Source organism: Artibeus jamaicensis, unplaced genomic scaffold (assembly GCF_021234435.1).
Source record: "Artibeus jamaicensis isolate MK-2021 breed Jamaican fruit bat unplaced genomic scaffold, CSHL_Jam_final contig_233, whole genome shotgun sequence".
Taxonomy (NCBI): Eukaryota; Metazoa; Chordata; class Mammalia; order Chiroptera; family Phyllostomidae; genus Artibeus; species Artibeus jamaicensis.
This window is the reverse complement of record NW_026521486.1, coordinates 67863012-67881906: the sequence shown is the minus strand read 5'-3', so window position 1 is coordinate 67881906 and position 18895 is coordinate 67863012. Positions and strand designations below refer to the sequence as shown.

At 37.1% G+C, this 18895-nt stretch overlaps 1 protein-coding gene across 1 annotated transcript in view; it reads right to left on the bottom strand.

Annotated features, from left to right (window-relative positions):
* The window catches only part of TRHDE (thyrotropin releasing hormone degrading enzyme), a 386150-nt gene that overhangs the window by 35472 nt on the left and 331783 nt on the right, over positions 1 to 18895 (bottom strand). The window contains exons 13-15 of the mRNA XM_037154152.2: positions 5488 to 5635; positions 3570 to 3667; positions 3007 to 3114 (exon numbers count right to left, since the gene is read on the bottom strand). Coding sequence (XP_037010047.2) covers positions 3007 to 3114; positions 3570 to 3667; positions 5488 to 5635 — 354 coding nt within the window. The remainder of the gene's footprint in view (positions 1 to 3006; positions 3115 to 3569; positions 3668 to 5487; positions 5636 to 18895) is intronic.

Below are 18895 nucleotides of genomic sequence, written 5' to 3'. Positions count from 1 at the left end.
GGAAATGAGTATGTCTCCCAAAGTTTCTGCACCTCTCTTCTTGGCAGACGCTGACTCAGACTCTGAAGCCCTCAGACCTCTTTGAAATGTTATCTATTGTTTGATCCTTGCCGCCTTGTATTCCTGTGTATTACAACCCAATAAAAGGCTGTGGAGAAAGGCGCTCGGGGCCTTTTTCTCCTGGAGAAACTGGCCACAGCCCACTCCTCCTTCCCAAACAGATCCAGCATGTCTCAGCCATATTTATTCACTCACGTGTGTCTGTGGCACCAGGGGGTCTCACGAAAAAGTCGCCCCCACAAGTGCCCAAAATATTTTATAAGTATGCTACTTCACTATCTTGGAGGGGTTTTTTTAAAACACTTTTTAAGGTTCAATTGAAAAACAAGCAGACAAAACTGACTGGTCTGTTGTTTCATGCACATTTAAAAAGAAAACTTGGTGTGATCTCCCACGCAGAAATATACTCACAGCTTTCCTCCCTCTCAGGCATGCATTTCCTAAACTCTAAGGGTACCTAGGAGACTTGCAGCCAGGGCAGTACTGGGTGGCAGCAGCCTGTCCTGGCCTGACCCCCGAACCTGTCCCCAAACCTCCTTTTCTCTGACCTCCCAGTGAGCCAAGGCAGCCCCACCCAGGCTCTCTCCTGTCGCTTCTTCTATTCTAAGTCCTTCTTTGTTTCACTGTCCCCAGCTTTAACAAACGTACTCTCAAGATTAAAATAATAATAATAATATTAAATAGAAAAAAAAAGAAAATTTACAGTCCCATTTCTTGCCTTAATATAAGAAAGTTAATCTCAGAAAAAAAGGAAAGTTAAACCCAGTTAAACTACAGGATTGCATTATTGTTCTATTATTAAACTGTCATCCAAAAAATACAAATTAAACTTCCAATCTTCACACATAGGTAGCTCAGTGAGTACCCTTTACCCTCACTGCAGGAGGTCACTTGGACATGATGTGGCGGGTCAGACAGTTGGCTGAGCAAATCCCAGTAAACACGGAGTTAGTTTCACTGAGTATGTTTACTGGTCTAGTAACCAATGAAAGCAAAGCAGGACAGTATAAAAGTAACTAAGGAAATAATGAAAGAACCTTAAATTATTAGGCTTCAATTTAATTATTTTACCACAAGTAAATGGCAGAGTTATTAAAACCAATATGAGCTGACACCTTATAAATGAACGTCATTTATAAGGAATTATGGAAGTGATGGATTCTTCAAGTTAGACAATCAAAAATTACTACACTTAAATGAAACATCGGTCCATGTACTTTCCTTCGGCCGGGAACCCTCACCTACCCACTTTACATGTTCAGCACACGCACTACCCTTGCTTTCAGCTGGGCCTTGTCCACCTGACAGTCCTACTCATCTCTCCTGTGGCAGAATGCTATTCCTCCAAGGCAGGAATCCTTCCCTTCCTGGTGTTTTCACCCTCGTGCATTAAAAAACAGTTATCACCTCTCAGACAAGGCTTGTGTCAGTAGAAAGAAAGAGAGAATCAAATAAAAAACAAAGGAAGGAAAGTACAGACCACAATCTTTCAATAATACGTTTCACCTTTTTTCCCCATATTTATATATGATTATATATCTTAATAAAATTTTGGATGTAGTAATTTTGGATAAGCGCTTATGTTTTCCTAGCTTAAATATGTGTAGTAGAATGAAAGGAGGAAAAATAAGAAAATTATTTTTGTAACATTTTAACTCTGATATATAACAGTTTTCAGAAGACTTAGCATCAAGATAACCATTAGTAAAAGTTTTAAAATGAAGAGGCTTTCGTTCCAGACTGATCACAGATTTAATAACTGTCCTCAAGCATATGTTGGATCAATTGAGAGATGATAATGATGAAATATTTTTCTTAGCTCAGTAAAAGACCAGAAATGATTAACTTAAAGGGCAAACAGGAAAATGCTAGAGGAGGTGAGATATTATGACAAATTACTAAGTAATGCAGTAAAAGGTTTCCCTTACAAAGTTTTAAAGCAGGATAGCTACCTTTCGATCTGAAGAGAGATAGGATGCATAAATCTAGATAATACTCGGCAAGACCATATCAGCTTGTCCCATAAGTATGTAAGACTCTCTGTGGTTCCCTAAGTTCATCTGGAGCAAACTCCCCTCTCTGGTGCCCATGGGTCATCCCAGGCACTCAGATGAGGTACAAGCCCATTGTGGCAGGTAGAAAAGAATCATATGAACTAATTGTCCCCTAGCTCCACACCTTTCTCATCAGACTCACCTTAACACCATGGCCAAAGACTGGAGAGAATTGATTATAAATTACCCAAAATGCAAAGAGCAATGGAAAATAATGGTCCTTAGAAATATAAAGTCACCTAAGAAGGTTTAAAAAAAACCACAGGAAGAATATCACTAATCTCTGCTCTTTATATGTTGAATATTCTCTTCATTAACATTAACAAGTGACATTTAGTATATTTCTATAAAAATAATTATATTAAATAATTGTAATACCCATAATGTATTAAAATCCTGTATTAAGGAATTCCAAGATAAGATATAAGTTTAAGGTCTTTGTCAAGGGCCACTGAAAGACTAAAGATCTTCCTTTATAACCTTTCTGTTTTTAGTTTTTAATATTAACATTAGACTACTTTGTTTATATCATATGCTTGCAGTTGTTTAAGGAATAAATACCACAACCTTTACAAACAACCTTAGGGTTTGGCCTACATTTAATTATTCTGTTCTCAGGGGATAGTTAAGCTATCAAAATAAAAATAAATTGAGACTTAGATATGATGAATAAGGGCCTAACTTAGAGAGCCATTTCAAAACTCAGTAAAACTTTGCAAAGATAAGTGTGTTGGGCTTTCCGGCAGTTGCTTTGTGAACTGTGCACCTGATCCAAATTTTTGCATTTTTTTTCTTGTCTTGATTTTCTGCAGGTGATAAATGGAATGCATCCACTGAGAATCTGAAAGCAGGATTATATCAGATCAAGAAATCAGGGTTTGGTTCAACTTACCTGTTCCTGTTGCTGGAAATCCAGTCAGAAATAAGTGTTGAGGCCTGTTGGTGACAGTGCTTGTTGCCAAAACTACATGCCAGCATTATCACTTCTCGACGTAGTTCTCTTATGTGCCATAAACAGGGGGGGAATAAAACACTGTTAATATCAAGGGAGAAAGCATAACTCTTTATGCTATAGTAGATAAGTAAGTAATTAGCAGGAAAACAGATCTCAGATATGGAAATCCTATTCTGCTGAGTTAAGAGACAAAGAAGAAGTTAACCATACTAAAAGTCTACTCTGGAAACAGTACTACAGTGTGGGGCATGAGTTCAGATCTTAACTTCACCCATCCAGGCAGATCTTACATTAAATTACGGCAAGGAAATGCCTTTGTTCTCAGTACCAGGGGCAGCAACTATATTCCCCATCAGCAGTCCTCCCAGGTAAGGAAAATGAAAGGTGCAAAGTGAATGAAAGATACATCTCATGCTGCCAACCTCACAGTGGTACTAGTAGTATGTTACTGTACAAAACAGTTCTGGGGAAAAGGAGCAAATACTAAAATAAAACAGTACTCATGTTGGTAAGACGCTTGAATAAGAGATCCATTAAAATTATTTTTTGGCCATCCAAGCTTGATGTACGTTGTTGCAACTTGCTTTAAAATATATTCCTAAATGGGAGGAGGAGAAATAAAAATAATGTCAGTTTTGAATCTCTCCATTATGACAACTAAAATTATATAATGAAATGAAAACATTTTCTAAATGTACCTACAATATCAATAAAATTTTGGGCATGATGATTTTATTCAACTTAGTTTTTCAAATATAGAAAATAAGGATAAAATATAATTACAAGGGCGCAGTTCTACTCTTTACTTCTTGAACAATGAAAAAATTTGCAATGACAAATTTTCAATTTTCAATGACAATTTTTGCAGAAAAACAAGGAAACTGAGGAATGGTGATGATGACACTCAAGCAGACATATATTCAAATGTATGTCAAGTTTACAAACATATGTACCTAATATTTGTGCATTTTACATCAATAGAGCATGTTTAATGCAAGCTTATTATGAAAGCCTAGCATTGTTCAATCTGACATGCACAGAATACACTTAAGTAAACTGACAGTACTTCAGAGTCGATAACCCATTCTGTTAATAACATGTTTAAATATCAGTAGCAATGTAAGGCATACTCTCTTCAATTTAATGTGGTCCTGAATTTTGTCAAAAGAATGATAGCCCTGAAATTACAGTAAAAGCAGTTCCTAACTTTTCCTGAAATTGAGATGTCAGACCTGATATATTGAAGTAAAAATATATACAAAAATGTATTTTACTTTTACAAAAGTTTAATATTGCAGTGTCTCTGTATTGAGAAAAGAAAAATATAATAAGTCCGGCATATAAAAATTATGCCATTACTGTAATGACACATTTCTTTGCATATCTGTTTTAAGGGCTTAGACAAAAGTAACAAAACTAAGAGTCAAGCCAGGATTATTTCTATTTAAAAAGTTAAAATAGAGGTGTTTTCATGTAGGTTTAGAATAAAATAAAAAGAAGCAATTCTAATGGCCATCAGATAACTGGATGCTTCCAATAAACAGGTTTTTATGAGATCTGGCTGTGGTAACTACAAATGTGTAGGTTAATTAGCAGAGCCAGAATGTCATAAGAAACAGAATAATTTTATAAAACATAAGAAAGACTCTTGAAACATAAGTGTAAATAAATAGTGCTCAAGTTGATAGAAAGCACAGAGATATCGTCTCACAGGCAAAGCCTCCCTGGAGATAAAACATTCAGGGATTAAAAGCTCATTAGCAGTACTTAATTCTAATCTTATCCAAAATGATCGTTACATCAGATTAGGTGGCGTCAGCAGTGCAATTTTGGTTTACCAGGCTTCCAGTTTAGGAAATCCAGTCAGGTAATATTTCAGAATGTTTGTCCTGTCTTCGTGTCTATTTGGATTATCTGTTGTTTGCTTTCTTGTGTCCCATTGGACCCAATTATGAATGGGCTTTTGCCTCAGTGTTGATCTTATCCTTGTTAATTAAGGAAGTGAATTGAATTCACTATGTCCTTTCGGATAAAAATAATGACTAAGAGCCTTTGCCGAAACTGTCTATACTCTGTTAAGATCTTTCCAATCCCTCTACCCAGGTTAAGTCCTCTGTGAACATACAGCCATTTAACTCTTGGGAAGTAAATTTGAACTTTAAGATTGTGCCATGTATATTTGTTTTTAAATTCTGAGGCATGTAAGCTTAATGGACGCTTTTAGGCCAGAACAAAAGAGTAGCTTTGTATTCAATCTCTCCTTCAGGTAATTGTCATCACCGATGCACAGAAAATCAGGACAAAAATGATAACATGAATCAGAAGGAACTGAAGTAACTCAGGACCAGTTGAATATAGCAGATAGTGAGAAAATACTTTATGATGTGAAAATAGAAAGAAGAAAATGTATCTTCTTACATTGAAGACATTGTATTTCTCCATTCGGTCCAGTAATTTATCTAGAGGATAAAGAGCTCGGCTGGCAGCGTGCCAAGGAAGGAAATCCTTCTCCTCAGACAGGTATCTGATAATCTCCAGGGGAATATTCTGAGGCAAATAGCCAGCTCTGCAGTCAAAAAAGTGAATGTTAATTATATGCAAAAAAGGTACATAATGACGGAGAAATGAAGATTTTACTTATGCAAATAAAAGGCAGAAAGCAAGATTCATCACAGTATAAAGAAGCAATACTCGGGGTTATAAAATCAAAATTACTCACTTTTTAAATATAGTCCTACTTAGAATGCCAATGCCCCTTAACATGCAGAGTTGTCGAGTTAAAGATTTACATGAACACAAAAATATCAAAATGCATGTTTTTAGAGTATATTTTATTGGTTATGCTATTACAGTTGTCCCATTTTTTCTCTTCCCTTTACCCATCTATGTCCAATGCCCCCATTCCCTCCAGCATCCCCCCCACACTTAGTTCATGTCCATGGGTGGTACATATAAGTTTTTTTGATTCTCCATTTCCTATACTATTCTTAACCTCCCCCTGTCTATTTTGTACCTAGCAATTATGCTTTTCATTCCCTGTACCTTTTCCTCCATTCTCTCCCTTGCCTTTCCCCACTGATAATCTTCCATGTGATTCCATTTCTGTGATTCTGTTCCTGTTCTTGTTTGCTTGGCTTGTTTTTGTTTTGGATTTTTAAGTTCAGTTGTTGATAGTTGTGAGTTTGTTGTCATTTTACTGTTCATAGTACTGATGTTCTTCTTTTTCTTAGATAAGTTCCTTTAATGTTTCATATAATGAGGGCTCGCTGTTGATGGATTCCTTTACCTTATCTGGGAAGCACTATATCTACCTTTCCATTCTAAATGATAATAGCCTTGCTGGATAGAGTAATCTTGGATATAGGTTCTTGCTTTTCATGACTTGGAATACTTTTTTTCATCCCCTTCTTGCCTGTAAGATTTCTTTTGAGAAATCAGCTGATTGTCTTATGGGAACTTCTTTGTAGGTAACTGTCTCCTTTTCTCTTTGTCTACTTTTAAGATTCTCTTTTTATTTCTGATTTTGGGTAATGTAATTATGATGTGCCTAGATGTGTGCTTCCTTGTATTCAACTTCTTTGGGACTCTTGGGCTTTCTGAAAGTCTATTTCCTTCATCAGATTGGGGAAGTTCTTTTTCGTTATTTTTTCAAATAAGTTTTCAATTTCTTGGTCTTCCCTTTCTTTTTCTGGCACCCCTATGATTCAGATGTTGGAACATTTAAAGTTGTCCTGGAGGTTCCTAAGCCTCTCTTCAGTTTTTTAAAATTCTTGTTTCTTCATTTTGTTCTGGTTGAATGTTTATTTCTTCCTTCTGCTCCAAATCATTGATTTGAGTAACAGTTTACTTCTTTCACTCTTGGTTCATTGTATATTTTTATTTCACTTTGTATAGCCTTCCTTTTCTTTTGTTATTTTGTGGCTGTACTCAATCATTTCTGTGAGCATTCTGATTACCAGTGTTTTGAACTCTGCATCTAATAGGTTGGCTGTCTCCTCATTGCTTAGTTCTTTTTCTGGAATTCTGATCTGTTCTTTCATTTGGACCACATTTCTTGTCTTGGCACACTTGTTATATTGTAAAGGGTGAAGCCTTAGGTATTCAGTAAGCAGGCAACTCTCTTCACTGCATTGTGGCACTTTATGTGGGTCAGAGAGGGAACAATGCCACTTGCTCGGCTCTCACTTCCACTTTCAGTTTGCTTCCCACAAGCAAATTATCCCCTTTTAGGTGTTTCCCTGGTGCTGATTCCTGGATATATGGGCTCATATATGTTCTAGGACCCCATGGGCCTCCACAACAGACTCTTTTATGAGACTGGCAGTTTTTCCTACTGCTGCAATCCCCACAGATTTTTATAGTCAGAGGTTTTGAGACTTTATTTCCCTGCACTGGAGCTCTGAGTTGCACAGTCTGTCTCACTCCCCAGTTGTCCCTCCTGGTTTATCTGAATGTGAATGTCAGAGCCCTTGGTCCCCCAGCCACTGCCTTGCTCTGCATCTTCTCTGCCCTGGCTGCCCATCTCTGTTCCTCCTACCAGGCTGGATGAGTGTTTTTTCTTTGACTCTTTGGTTGTTGGACCTCCACACAGTTTGATTTTCAGGCAGTTCTGGTTGTGTTTTGTTTCTAAATTGGTTGTTATCCTTCTTTTGATTGTGCAAGGAAGTAAAGCACATTTACCTACACTTCCAAGTTGGCTAGAAGTACAATTTCTTCTAAATGTATGGTCTGATTCCTTTCCTTTTAGAAAGAAAGACGTGGTGAAACTTGAATAAAATTTACTCTAGGTATGTTCCTTCTCAAAACCTCTTCAGAGGTCATAAGTTATTGAAAATAATTGATTACTAAACTAAAATTTTGGTTCTTTGGAATTCTCTCTACTTCTCATGTAGCTCTGTGTAATAATATTCAATACTGATTACTTTCAAAATGATGATGAAATTCAAGTGGCATCTTAAAGTCTTGACTGTAAGTATGTTACCTTACAATTTAAGCATTTTTCAAACCTGCTTGTTTTTTTTTTTATGACATCTATAAAAATCAGAAACATAGCCATGGATGACACAATTTTAGAGTTGAAAATGATTTATCTACAAGCCATTATTTTTTTAAGAAATCAGAAAAATGTTATATTTGCTCAGAGATTTAAGCATGCTAGCCTTATGTCAGTTACACTTTATTGTGTTTTTCATCTCTATAAATGGATGAACATTATTCAATGATTTATGCTTTGTGGGCAACATGTCTACAAATAAAAAGATGACAACTAATGTTACAGAAAGAGGCTCTCCTTGAGAAAGGGACTGAAATGGAGAAAGAGGCTAAAACCGCTAATGTTCCATATGTAATTAGACAAATAAATTCATCTCTTCAAGCCTTACATTCCTTACCTATGAAATAAGAGGGCTGAACTAAGAGACATTTGGTTTTAACTTCAAAAATGTTTTATTATAACCTACTTATCTATAATTAAACTGCTGAGAAATAATTGCAATAACATGGGCATAATTTATTTAAAATTTTGGGAAAAAAGCTTATAATTGTTATACTTCCCACTCTTTAATTGTTTAATATGTACAAGTCTAAGAGTCAGGGCTTAGATTTAGGTTTTATAAGACCCTGTATAGCACAAAGAAAATGAAGGTAAAACAAGCCTGATAGAAATTTTAAATAGCAAGGCACATAAAGTATTCATTAGATAGAAAGAGGGAGCAAGTTCTGTTTTGAGTCCTCACAGCAAAAAATTGCTCACTGCTCACCAAAATCCATGCTTTCCCTTACTTCCTATAATAGGCCATAATTCCCATTTCCTTGGTTGTTAGGTGTGGTTATGTGACTAAGATCTAGCCAATAGAATATAATGCTCCTCACTGCCCGGGTGAGCTGCTAGACATTTCTCATTAACTCCTCCATGTTCTTTTTCCATGAAATGAATCTTCCTGGTAGGTGTGGAACTCTCACATTTAATATGTCAATAACCTACCTGGTTCTCTGGATGACTGCATGCTCCAGTATCAGTTTTCACACCCAATCCATTGTGTAACCAGTATACACATTTCTACTCAGTTTGATCCTACTACAAATTTGGGACTATTTTTTTTAAAGCAGTTAATCTTTTCCAATGTAGTCTTCAGATAAGAAACAGATAACACTCAAATTGCCCTCATTTTGTACTGTTACAAACATATATAGATAATTACTGACTACATAATTCAATATACAGGGTCTGGCTCAAATAATGCCTCTTTTTATCACAAAATTATAAGCATGTAATTCTGTACATAACAGTATCACATGCAAGCACACTACATGACATTTCAGATGAAATGTTCAAATTAAAACTATAAATTATTACACCCACATTATACTCCTCCAGCCACACTCAAGCAGCCTTACTTCTGTAGGACTCTGTATTTGCATTTGGCTTACAAGATCAAAATATGTAGCTACATTCAGTTTGACAAGAGGATGATCAGCTTCATTACAAAATTAAGATTTGTAGAAGATAATCTTGCTGAACAAGTTACTAGTTTAGATATGTGTTTGTGTAATTGGCTAGTAATGATATCTGTGATTACTCCTGCTGATAATGCAATCCATTACAGGGAAGTGTGTGAAATCCAGTGAGTGGAACATTACATTAGCACAAAGTAATCAGCCTGGTAGGAAATATACTTAGGGTCCGGACACTGAAATGCAGTTTCCCTAAATTTGCATCATCACAGGGACATGCCACTAACAAAAAAGGGAGGAAACAGAAAATTTAAAGAATATATCATGCGAAAAGACTTCCGCCAAGATGGAGGCATAGGTGGACATGCTGTGCTTCCTCACACAACCAAGTTTAGAGACAACTAAATATTAGCAACAGAAAACACAGCCAGAACAGGGAAAACTGAACTTTTCAGAAGTCTGATAACAACAAATTCTTCAGCCTGACCGGTAAGAGGGGCAAAACCAGCAGCTGGTGGAGCGGGGTTGCACAGGAGGACTCGGTCAGACGGACTCAGGCGTGCAGAATCGAGGTGCAGGGTTTGACCTGGTGGGTGACCCAGCGACCACGGGGGAAACAGCAAGGGAGCAAGGCTGCGGGTTGACTGTGGTTGCTCATTCGTTCACAGATAGACAAGCAAGGGAGTGGGCGATTGGACCGGGACTCAGCGGGTCCCGAGGCGAGCGGCAGTGGAGGGCGCAGCCATTTCCCTGCTCTGACCCCACCTCCACATACAGCGTCTTAACCCAGCGACCTGAGTGGCCCCGCCCTGGTGAACCACCTAAGGCTCTGCTCCTCACCCAGCGGGCAAAACAGACAGAGGGCCGCCATTTCCCCCGCTCTGACCACGCCCCCACATACAGCATCACAACCCAGCGACCTCGGAGTCCAAGGCTCTGCTACTCATACTTAACGGGGGCGAACAGACCAAAAATGGCTCAGAAGATCTCAAAGCCCCAGAGCCTATAAATCTAAGCGATGAAGAAATAGCAAAACTCTCAGGTGCACAGTTTAAAACACTGGTGATCAGGATCCTCACAGAACTGGTTGATTATAGCCACAAATTAGACAAACATATGAAGGCAAAACTAATTGAAGTGAATGGAATTGCACAGGAAACCAACAGCGATGAAAAGGAAACTGGGACTCAAATTAATGGAGTGGACCAGAAGAAAGAAAGAAACATTCAACTAGGACAGAATGAAGAACCAAGAATTCAAAAAAAAATGAGGAGAGGCTTAGGAACCTCCAGGACATCTTTAAACACTCCAACATCCAAATTATAGGGGTACCAGAAGGGGAAGAGGAAGAGCAACAAGTGGAAAACTTATTTGAACAAGTAATAAAGGAGAACTTCCCCAATCTGGCAAAGGAAATAGACTTCCAGGAAATCCAGGAAGCTCAGAGAGTCCCAAAGAAGTTGGACCCAAGAAGAAACACACCAAGGCACATCATCATTACATTAGCCAAGATTAAAGTGAAGGAGAGAATCCTAGAAGCAGCAAGAAATAAGGGGACAGTCACCTACAAAGGAGTTCCCATCAGACTGTCAGCAGATTTCTCAAAAGAGACCTTACAGGCAAGAAGGGGCTGGAAAGAGATATTCCAAGTCATGAAATCTAAAGACCTACAACCAAGATTGCTCTATACAGCAAAGCTTTCATTTAGAATGGAAGGACAGATAAAGTGCTTCTCAGATAAGGTCAAATTCAAGGAGTTCATCATCACCCAGCCCTTATTATATGAAATGTTAAAGGGACTTACCTAAGAAAAAGAAGTTAAAAAAACATGAACAGTGAAAGAACAGCAAACTCACAGTTATTAACAACCACACTTAAAACAAAAGCAAACTAAAAGGACAGCTAGATCAGGAGTGAACCATAGAAATGCAGATCACATGGATGGTAAGCAACAGGGGAGTGGGAGAAGGAGAAGGGGGGAAAAGGTACAGAAAATAAGTAGCATAGACAGTAGATAGAAAATAGATGGATGGGCAAGAATAGTATGGGAAATATAGAATCTAAAGAACTTGAGACACACGGTCATAAACTAAAGGGGGGGGTAATGGTGGGGATGGGGGTAGGGTGGAGGGGAATGAAGGGGGAGAATAGAACAACTGTAATGGCATAATCAATAAAAAAAAAAAAGAAAAAAAAACTTTGGCCAATAAAATAACATCTCTGAAAAAAAAGAATATATCTTGCATAACAAAATGTGTTTTATTAATATTTTAGGAAGAAGTTGTAGATAATGTCCATCTTCTCCCCTGTTGGGGTGGAGTTAGCATACAAAATGATGTAGGAGTCAAAGAAAAGACGATGGGGAAGAGGGTAAGATGAGAAAAGTTAAAGAAATAGATGAAAGATTCCCATCTACAGCTATACAGTTACTTCTCCCATCCCCTCAACCCCCCACTCTCTCCAATTTATTGAAGCCTGCAATAAAATATATCTCTGTGTAAGAGATTATTTTTATAAGAAGGAAATTAAAATAAGACACTATTAGCTGATGTTGCTAATCTGATCTTAACTGTTTTGTTCTCACCTAAGATCAAAAACTCCTTTTTAAAAACCCTCTGAATTACTGTGAATATTAACTCCTGAATCTGCCAAGATCAGTGGCCTGTACACAAATAACCTATTTTACTATGAATTTTCTTTAAAATCGTTGGTTTCTGAGTGCTTGAAACTTGTGAAAAGCTAAAAAGCACAATCCTCAGACTCTTCAGAGCATCACACTCCAGTCTTCATTAATTGAATATTCATTTAAACCAATAAGCAGCCTGGTACATAGTTCACAATATATGCAGAAGACACCATAACTGTCCCTTAGAGCACAGATCTAAGTAATTGCTTTAAAGTAATGCTGAAATGCTTAACTAAAAACTTTGCTATTGTATTATTATTCTTTGTTACTCGTTATTAAAAGACTTGTGTGTGCTCTTTATGGAAACATACTATGGTGAAAATTGGAAACACCACGAGTCTCCAGGGTACCAGAGAATAAAAAGGGAAATCATGGGGGGTGTATCTCTGTCAACCAACAGTCTATTTGAACAATTCCTAGGGAAAATAAAGATACAATTAAGGCATCAGTGATCTGATGTCTGAAGAGATGAAAAGGAGTCCCATAAAATTAGAAATGTAAAAAGTTGCACAAAAAAGAGTTCTGATAGCTCCCCTTTACCTTCTCCATCTCTTCCAGGAAGCCTTCTCCCAAAGCTGACTTAGGCCCCTCTTTTCTGGGATCACACAACATCTTGATGCATCTCTATTCATAGTAAGTGTCATGACATCAAGTATAATTTTATCATAACATAATCTTTCTCACTCCATGGACTTTAAGGAAATAAAGTATGTGTTACCCCTTTTTTGTCCATAAAGCCTAATACAGAATCTGTTACAAAATAAGTACTCAATAAATGTTCCTTTAACTAAATTATGCTGATAGTATAATTGTTCTTAAAAACAAGAGCACCTTACAAGCATATTGCAACTTAAACATAACCATAATTTTCTAAGGTTGAAAGACAAAAGCAGGATAAAAAATTATATTAGAGTGCTATTTATAATATTTTTGCTCATCTTGTTTACTAATGATACAAATGACATAAGATAAGAAATCCACTGCTGTCTATTCAATAGTTTCAGATCAGCTAGTCTACACCAAAATAAAATAGCTTTATGGCCAGTGAGAAAACAGAGGCATCATAAAAACATCTCTGTTCTTTTCTATGATGAACAAATTATTTTCTACACTTCTAGAAGCACCAGTGTTTTTTATATCATGCATTTAAAGAAACTGACAGAGGGCCTGGAAATCTCTTTTTCCTCGTCAGCAAATTGACAGGAGTAGGTCACATGATCTGCGGGGTCTCTTTTTTCAGTAAACATTTAATAATTAACAATAAAACACCAGAAATATTGTTTTGCTACCTTATAGTCCTACTACTAACACTAAAACCACCCTATCCTCTCCACCTTCTTTTTTACTTCCAAGCATAATTCCTCAGGAAACCAGCTGCCATTTAAATGCAGGGGGCCTCTGGGCACACAATAATGTTAAGAAGCAGAATCAATCTTTGACCATTAACTGGAAGAGTTCATAGATGTTAGCTATCTTCCCCAAAAAGAAAAGTTATCAGCTTTATGGCCAAAGTTAGCTAATTATTTTTAAGAAAATTATCAGCTTCATTATTATAAACTTTTTAAAAGAAAGATGTTGTTTATTTATCTTTAGAGGGGAAGGGAAGGAGAGGAGGAGAGAAATATCAATGTATGGTTGCCTCTCATGCGTTCCCTGCTGGGAACTGGCCTGCAACCCAGGCATGTGCCCTGAGTGGGAATCAAACCACAATACTCTGGTTCACAGGCCCACACTCAATCCACTGAGCTACACCAGCCAGGGCTATTATAAACTATTTTATACTGAAGGTTTACTGTATATTAGACGTTATGGTATTATAGAAAGGTGTAAGTTTGTTTCAGTTCAGTAGCCTCAAGGTCAGTACTATGATGCCCATTATTATTATTTTTTTACATAAAGGAGCTAAAGTTTGTGGAAGATGAGTACTTAGCCAAGTTTACTTGGCTAACAAGTGACAGAACTGAATTTGAAAGCTAGGACTGACAAGCAAGCTCCCCCTGGTTCTACCACATCAGGCTGCCTCCCCAAATACCATCATGAACAGGGCTAAATGCCTTCTTTCTTCCTTCTTTTGACATCTGTTTACATGTTATAATCATAGCACTGATCACCTTAAACCTAATACACAAATAAATACATAATGTAATCCCAGGTGATATGAAGGGAAAGTAAGCAATATTAGGGCAAGCAGAATTATAGGGGAATTACCGAAATAGTAATAGTGCTTAACAAAGGCCTCTGTGAAGACTCCTGCATGAAGTGAGGTAACAGGTTGAGTGAATCTGGTGGGACAGCAATTTTAATTGGCTGGGGAACAGGGGGTTCAATGTCCTGAGACGGGAACGCATCTGAGGTGCTAAAAAAATAACAAAAGAGGCCTTTATGGTTGGAGTGAAGTGAGCCAGGGAAGAAAAGGTTGGTAGTGCTAGATCATGAGAGACCTTAAATGATGAGGGCTTCACTTTGTTTTTCTGTTGGTGATGAAAAGCCACCACAAGTGTTTAAGCTGGAAATGACCATCTGCTTTTTAAGCTGTAAATAAGGAACTCTGATTTCAGTAGAGAGCAAACTCAATATGCCACCTGGCCTTCCCAAGATGAGAAGACCCTGAAATATGATTTCCTAGGTGATCCTAGGAAACCATGTACACATTAAGGTTATAAGAAAAATATGCATTAGTGAGTGGAACCAATGACATGGAAAACAGACATAATGATTTTCTTCAAAGGCTATGAATGGTATTTGTTTTTTAAAAAGTCTCTTATACGGATATCAAAAAATGTTCCAAAAGTGTATTCATGCAGTATTTATTATTCCTCAGTTGCTAATAAACGGCATTAGATAATGAGGGAAGGTCACTGAGAAATCATTTAGGCAATGAACACAGTTTTACATAATTTATATATAGGAAGTTATATGTTCCACTTAAGGTTAATTAACAGACTTATTCCAGAATTGAAACACAGACACTAGTCTGAAAGGTCACAAGGAAAATTATGCACATAGCTTATGATTTCCATGGAAAATACAATGCTTAACAGTGTTTTTGGAATTCTGCTTACTGAGCCATAAAATTTTCCTGTGCTCCATAAAGCCCCATGGGAATAAAAAGGATTTAAAAAATCCAGCAGTATTTTGCAGAGTTTGAGTTCACTGACATTGGCATATCAAATCATTTATCTAAAGGTCCATAAATCAGTGCAGCTTCTAACATCTCTTCAGGCGGCTTTTTAGAAAAATGTGCGAATAATAGGAAAGTAAAAAAGAGAAAAACATCATTCGAACCAAACCACTTGAAAATAGCTGAATATATTTCCTCTTGTCCAATATTTATGTCAAAGCTTTGCATTTTGTATAGATTTTATTATTCAGTACACAAGTCTTTATATTTAACTTATAAGAATTTTTCACATTCTTACTAATTCCTCATAATTATCTTTGAATTAGTTCTAACAACACGCTCTCAGGAAGAGAAATACACTTCACTATTGTTGAATATTTTGATTTGGAGTATATACATTTTTACATTCATAAATAGCAGAACTATGGACACCTTTGTATATAATGCTTTACCTATTCTGAGTGGTTTCCTTTCGATGGAATACCTGAGTAGAACTATCATGCTAAAGGTTATAATATATTATGGTGTTCAGAAAACCTGAAGTCATGGTTTCAGACTTCATCAGTCACCAACTGGTCTCAGACAGAGAAACACAGGTGGTCACTGTGGGGCAACACTGGTTCAGCACTCCCTGTGGGCCGGTCCTTGTGCCCCGTTCCACACGTGCGTCATGTTATCAAAGATTTATGGCTATATCCTAAAGTTGGAAATATTACTATCCTCATTTTACAGGTCAAAATGGAGGCCCAAAAAGTTTACCTAACCTCTCCAGGGTCATAACAAGTAAGGGTGGTGCTGATAACACAAGCCAGTCATCTGCACCAAGCCTGTGATACTCTTACCACTTTCCAAAAAAGCCTGGCGAGTAATTTTGTTTTCCCTCTGCCATCCCCTAGTAAAAAAAATATGAGGAGCGGAGTCAGGGGAATATCAAGTGGTAATAATCTGTAGAGGCTTTATGAGGAAAACAATATACTAGAGTTTATGAGGAAGGAGAGAGTGTTTTGGTCCATGGCTGTGACTTAGAAATGGGAGTCTTAGTGGATTCATTGGACACAGCTTTTAGATGTTGGTCGTTTTTGGCCACTTATACCAAAACCACTTTCTTCATCACTGCCCCCAATTCCCCGGGTTCATCCAGTACCCAGTCTAATCTCCATAATTCAAGGAATAGCCTAGCCCCGACTCTCGCCTGGAGGCACTGATCCCAGTTAGCAGCCATACACCTACCACGAAGAACGTGCATTACAGCAACTCTTTGCTTTCAGAAATATTGTTAACACAGGAGAGAACAATAGATAAAGTACTGGGATATGGTGTAAAAAAGGAGGGAGAAGTTATCATAATCTCTCTTTCACTTAAAAGAGAGGGAGTGCCTCAACCAAAACATATTTGCCATCTCAAGGAGTGCCTCAACCAAAACATATTTGCCATCTCAAGGTCGTATAGAAGAGGGAAGAATGATGGCTACAGGACGAGGTTTGGAGGTCCTGTACTCGCACTAAGAAGGAAAGAGTGAAGCACTCAAATAATGGCACATGTATAGAGCATGTGCTTTCTGCATATAACTGGGCCTGGACAATCTACCTTGATTACAAATCACAACAAGAAATCTCATAAACAAGCCAGCCCCGCCCCCAATTTATCCAGAAGAGTATTGCTACACATATGTGGTCATTATAATTCCTTATATAATTTTCTAAATGTATAGCTAAGGTCTAAATTTTAGACTAACATAAAAGTTAGTGATAATATAGGAAGATAGAATCCAAGAAGTAAATGCATTTTTGAAAATTAAAAAAAACACATTTGAAATGTAATCTGGACATGCAAAAGAAAATAAAAATTCAGTTTGAAAGGTTTTAGAAGACCTGCCAAAAAATGATAAAAGGAATCTAACAAAAGCAGAGTGACAGCATCCCATTTATTCTGGGCTCTGCAGCCAGCTCAAAGAAGCTTCTGGCCACTTAGAACATTTTGAGTTTAAGCATTAAATATACCTAAATTCATAGGTCAGAATGATACTTAAACACAAACAGAACAAAACAAAGTAATTGGTCTCTATGAAACATGCTAAAGAACTGGCTCATTATTTTTGAAACTGAAAAATACAGGGAAACAATCAAGTACTTATCCTGCCTTTCCTTAAAAACTGTATCACTGGGTCACCAAACAGTAAATGAGAACAAGTTTCTCTTCAAACAATTAATCACCGTACAAATGAAAAAGAAATAAATGAATCACCATTTTGCCGTATCTAATGAACTAATAGATTTAAGCACTGAATAGCAATTGCTGCAAATATCATAAAAAGAGAGACAACTATTTATTTTATTTGGTCATGTACAGTAAAATTGTTAAAAATTTAAACTTGTTATGGTTCAAGCCTCTAGCTAGGATTACCAATTTACAAGTGATACAGCAGAAGAACCTATAAAAGTGCAGGGTGGGGATGCAGTCAGCAAAACCCAGACTGTGGGAAAGCAACATCATTCTTCGCCAAACACTTTGGAATGAAATTTTTTGAAAGGTAAAAGGGAAAATCAGTAGTTTACAAGAGACCAAAAATATATATCAACCAATCACAAAATGATAATATCATTTGGATCCCAAATTTAAAAATCTCTTTTAAATATATGCTTATTTATGAGACAATTGGAAACTTGAATGCTTCCTGGATATTTGATTTTACTGAGGAAATGTTCATTTTAGGTCACCATGTTTAATAACATCATCAAATGTACACATACACAGTGAAAATCATTTTGATGAATTGCTTCATAACATAATGAAATTCCCATCAAACAGTACCAAAAGGTCGGAAGGGACATGGATGACACAAGACTGACCATGAGTTAGTAATTGTTGATGCCTAGCCACATATACAGGGCCTTCATTACACAGTTCTGCCAATTTTGTACATATTTGAAATTCTCCATAATAAATAGTTAAAAAAACCAAAGCAGAACCTGAGTCTTATTTTCCTGTATATTCTTAGCATGTGTCATAAAGCCTTCATATTATATATGCTTTAAAATATTTGCTGATTAACAACATTTCCAGGCTCAGTTTTTATCTTTACAAAGTGGAAGACATGGTGTTGCCTCCCAGGGTGATTGTAAGGGTTGAGAGACAAGAAGCGGAAGAGTATCTGACACTGTAAAAGTGCGCACAAGAGTGGAGTATCCAAAGGCTGAAGAATCAGAACTAGAATTCAGCAAACACGTGCTCCACATTTGTATTCTGACCTTGATTTGTTCCTTACACCAAGCTACTAAACTCATGGATAGATCCCAGCACATTCATTTTTCCCTTAGGGACAAAGTACCAAATGGTAGTGTAATTGCCAAGGGAAAATTATTGCTCTGCTCTGAATTATTCCCATCATAAATCTAAAAGCAGTGAAACAGGCTCCATCACAAAAACGACAGGGTTGCTGTACGGTGATGAGAATCCCACATACACATGTCCCATAAATCCCGGAGTACCACAACCCTCCAAAGTCATTCTGAATCCTGTGTTTACATCAGAAAAGAGAAGCCAGGCTGGCAGCATGTTGGTCAACA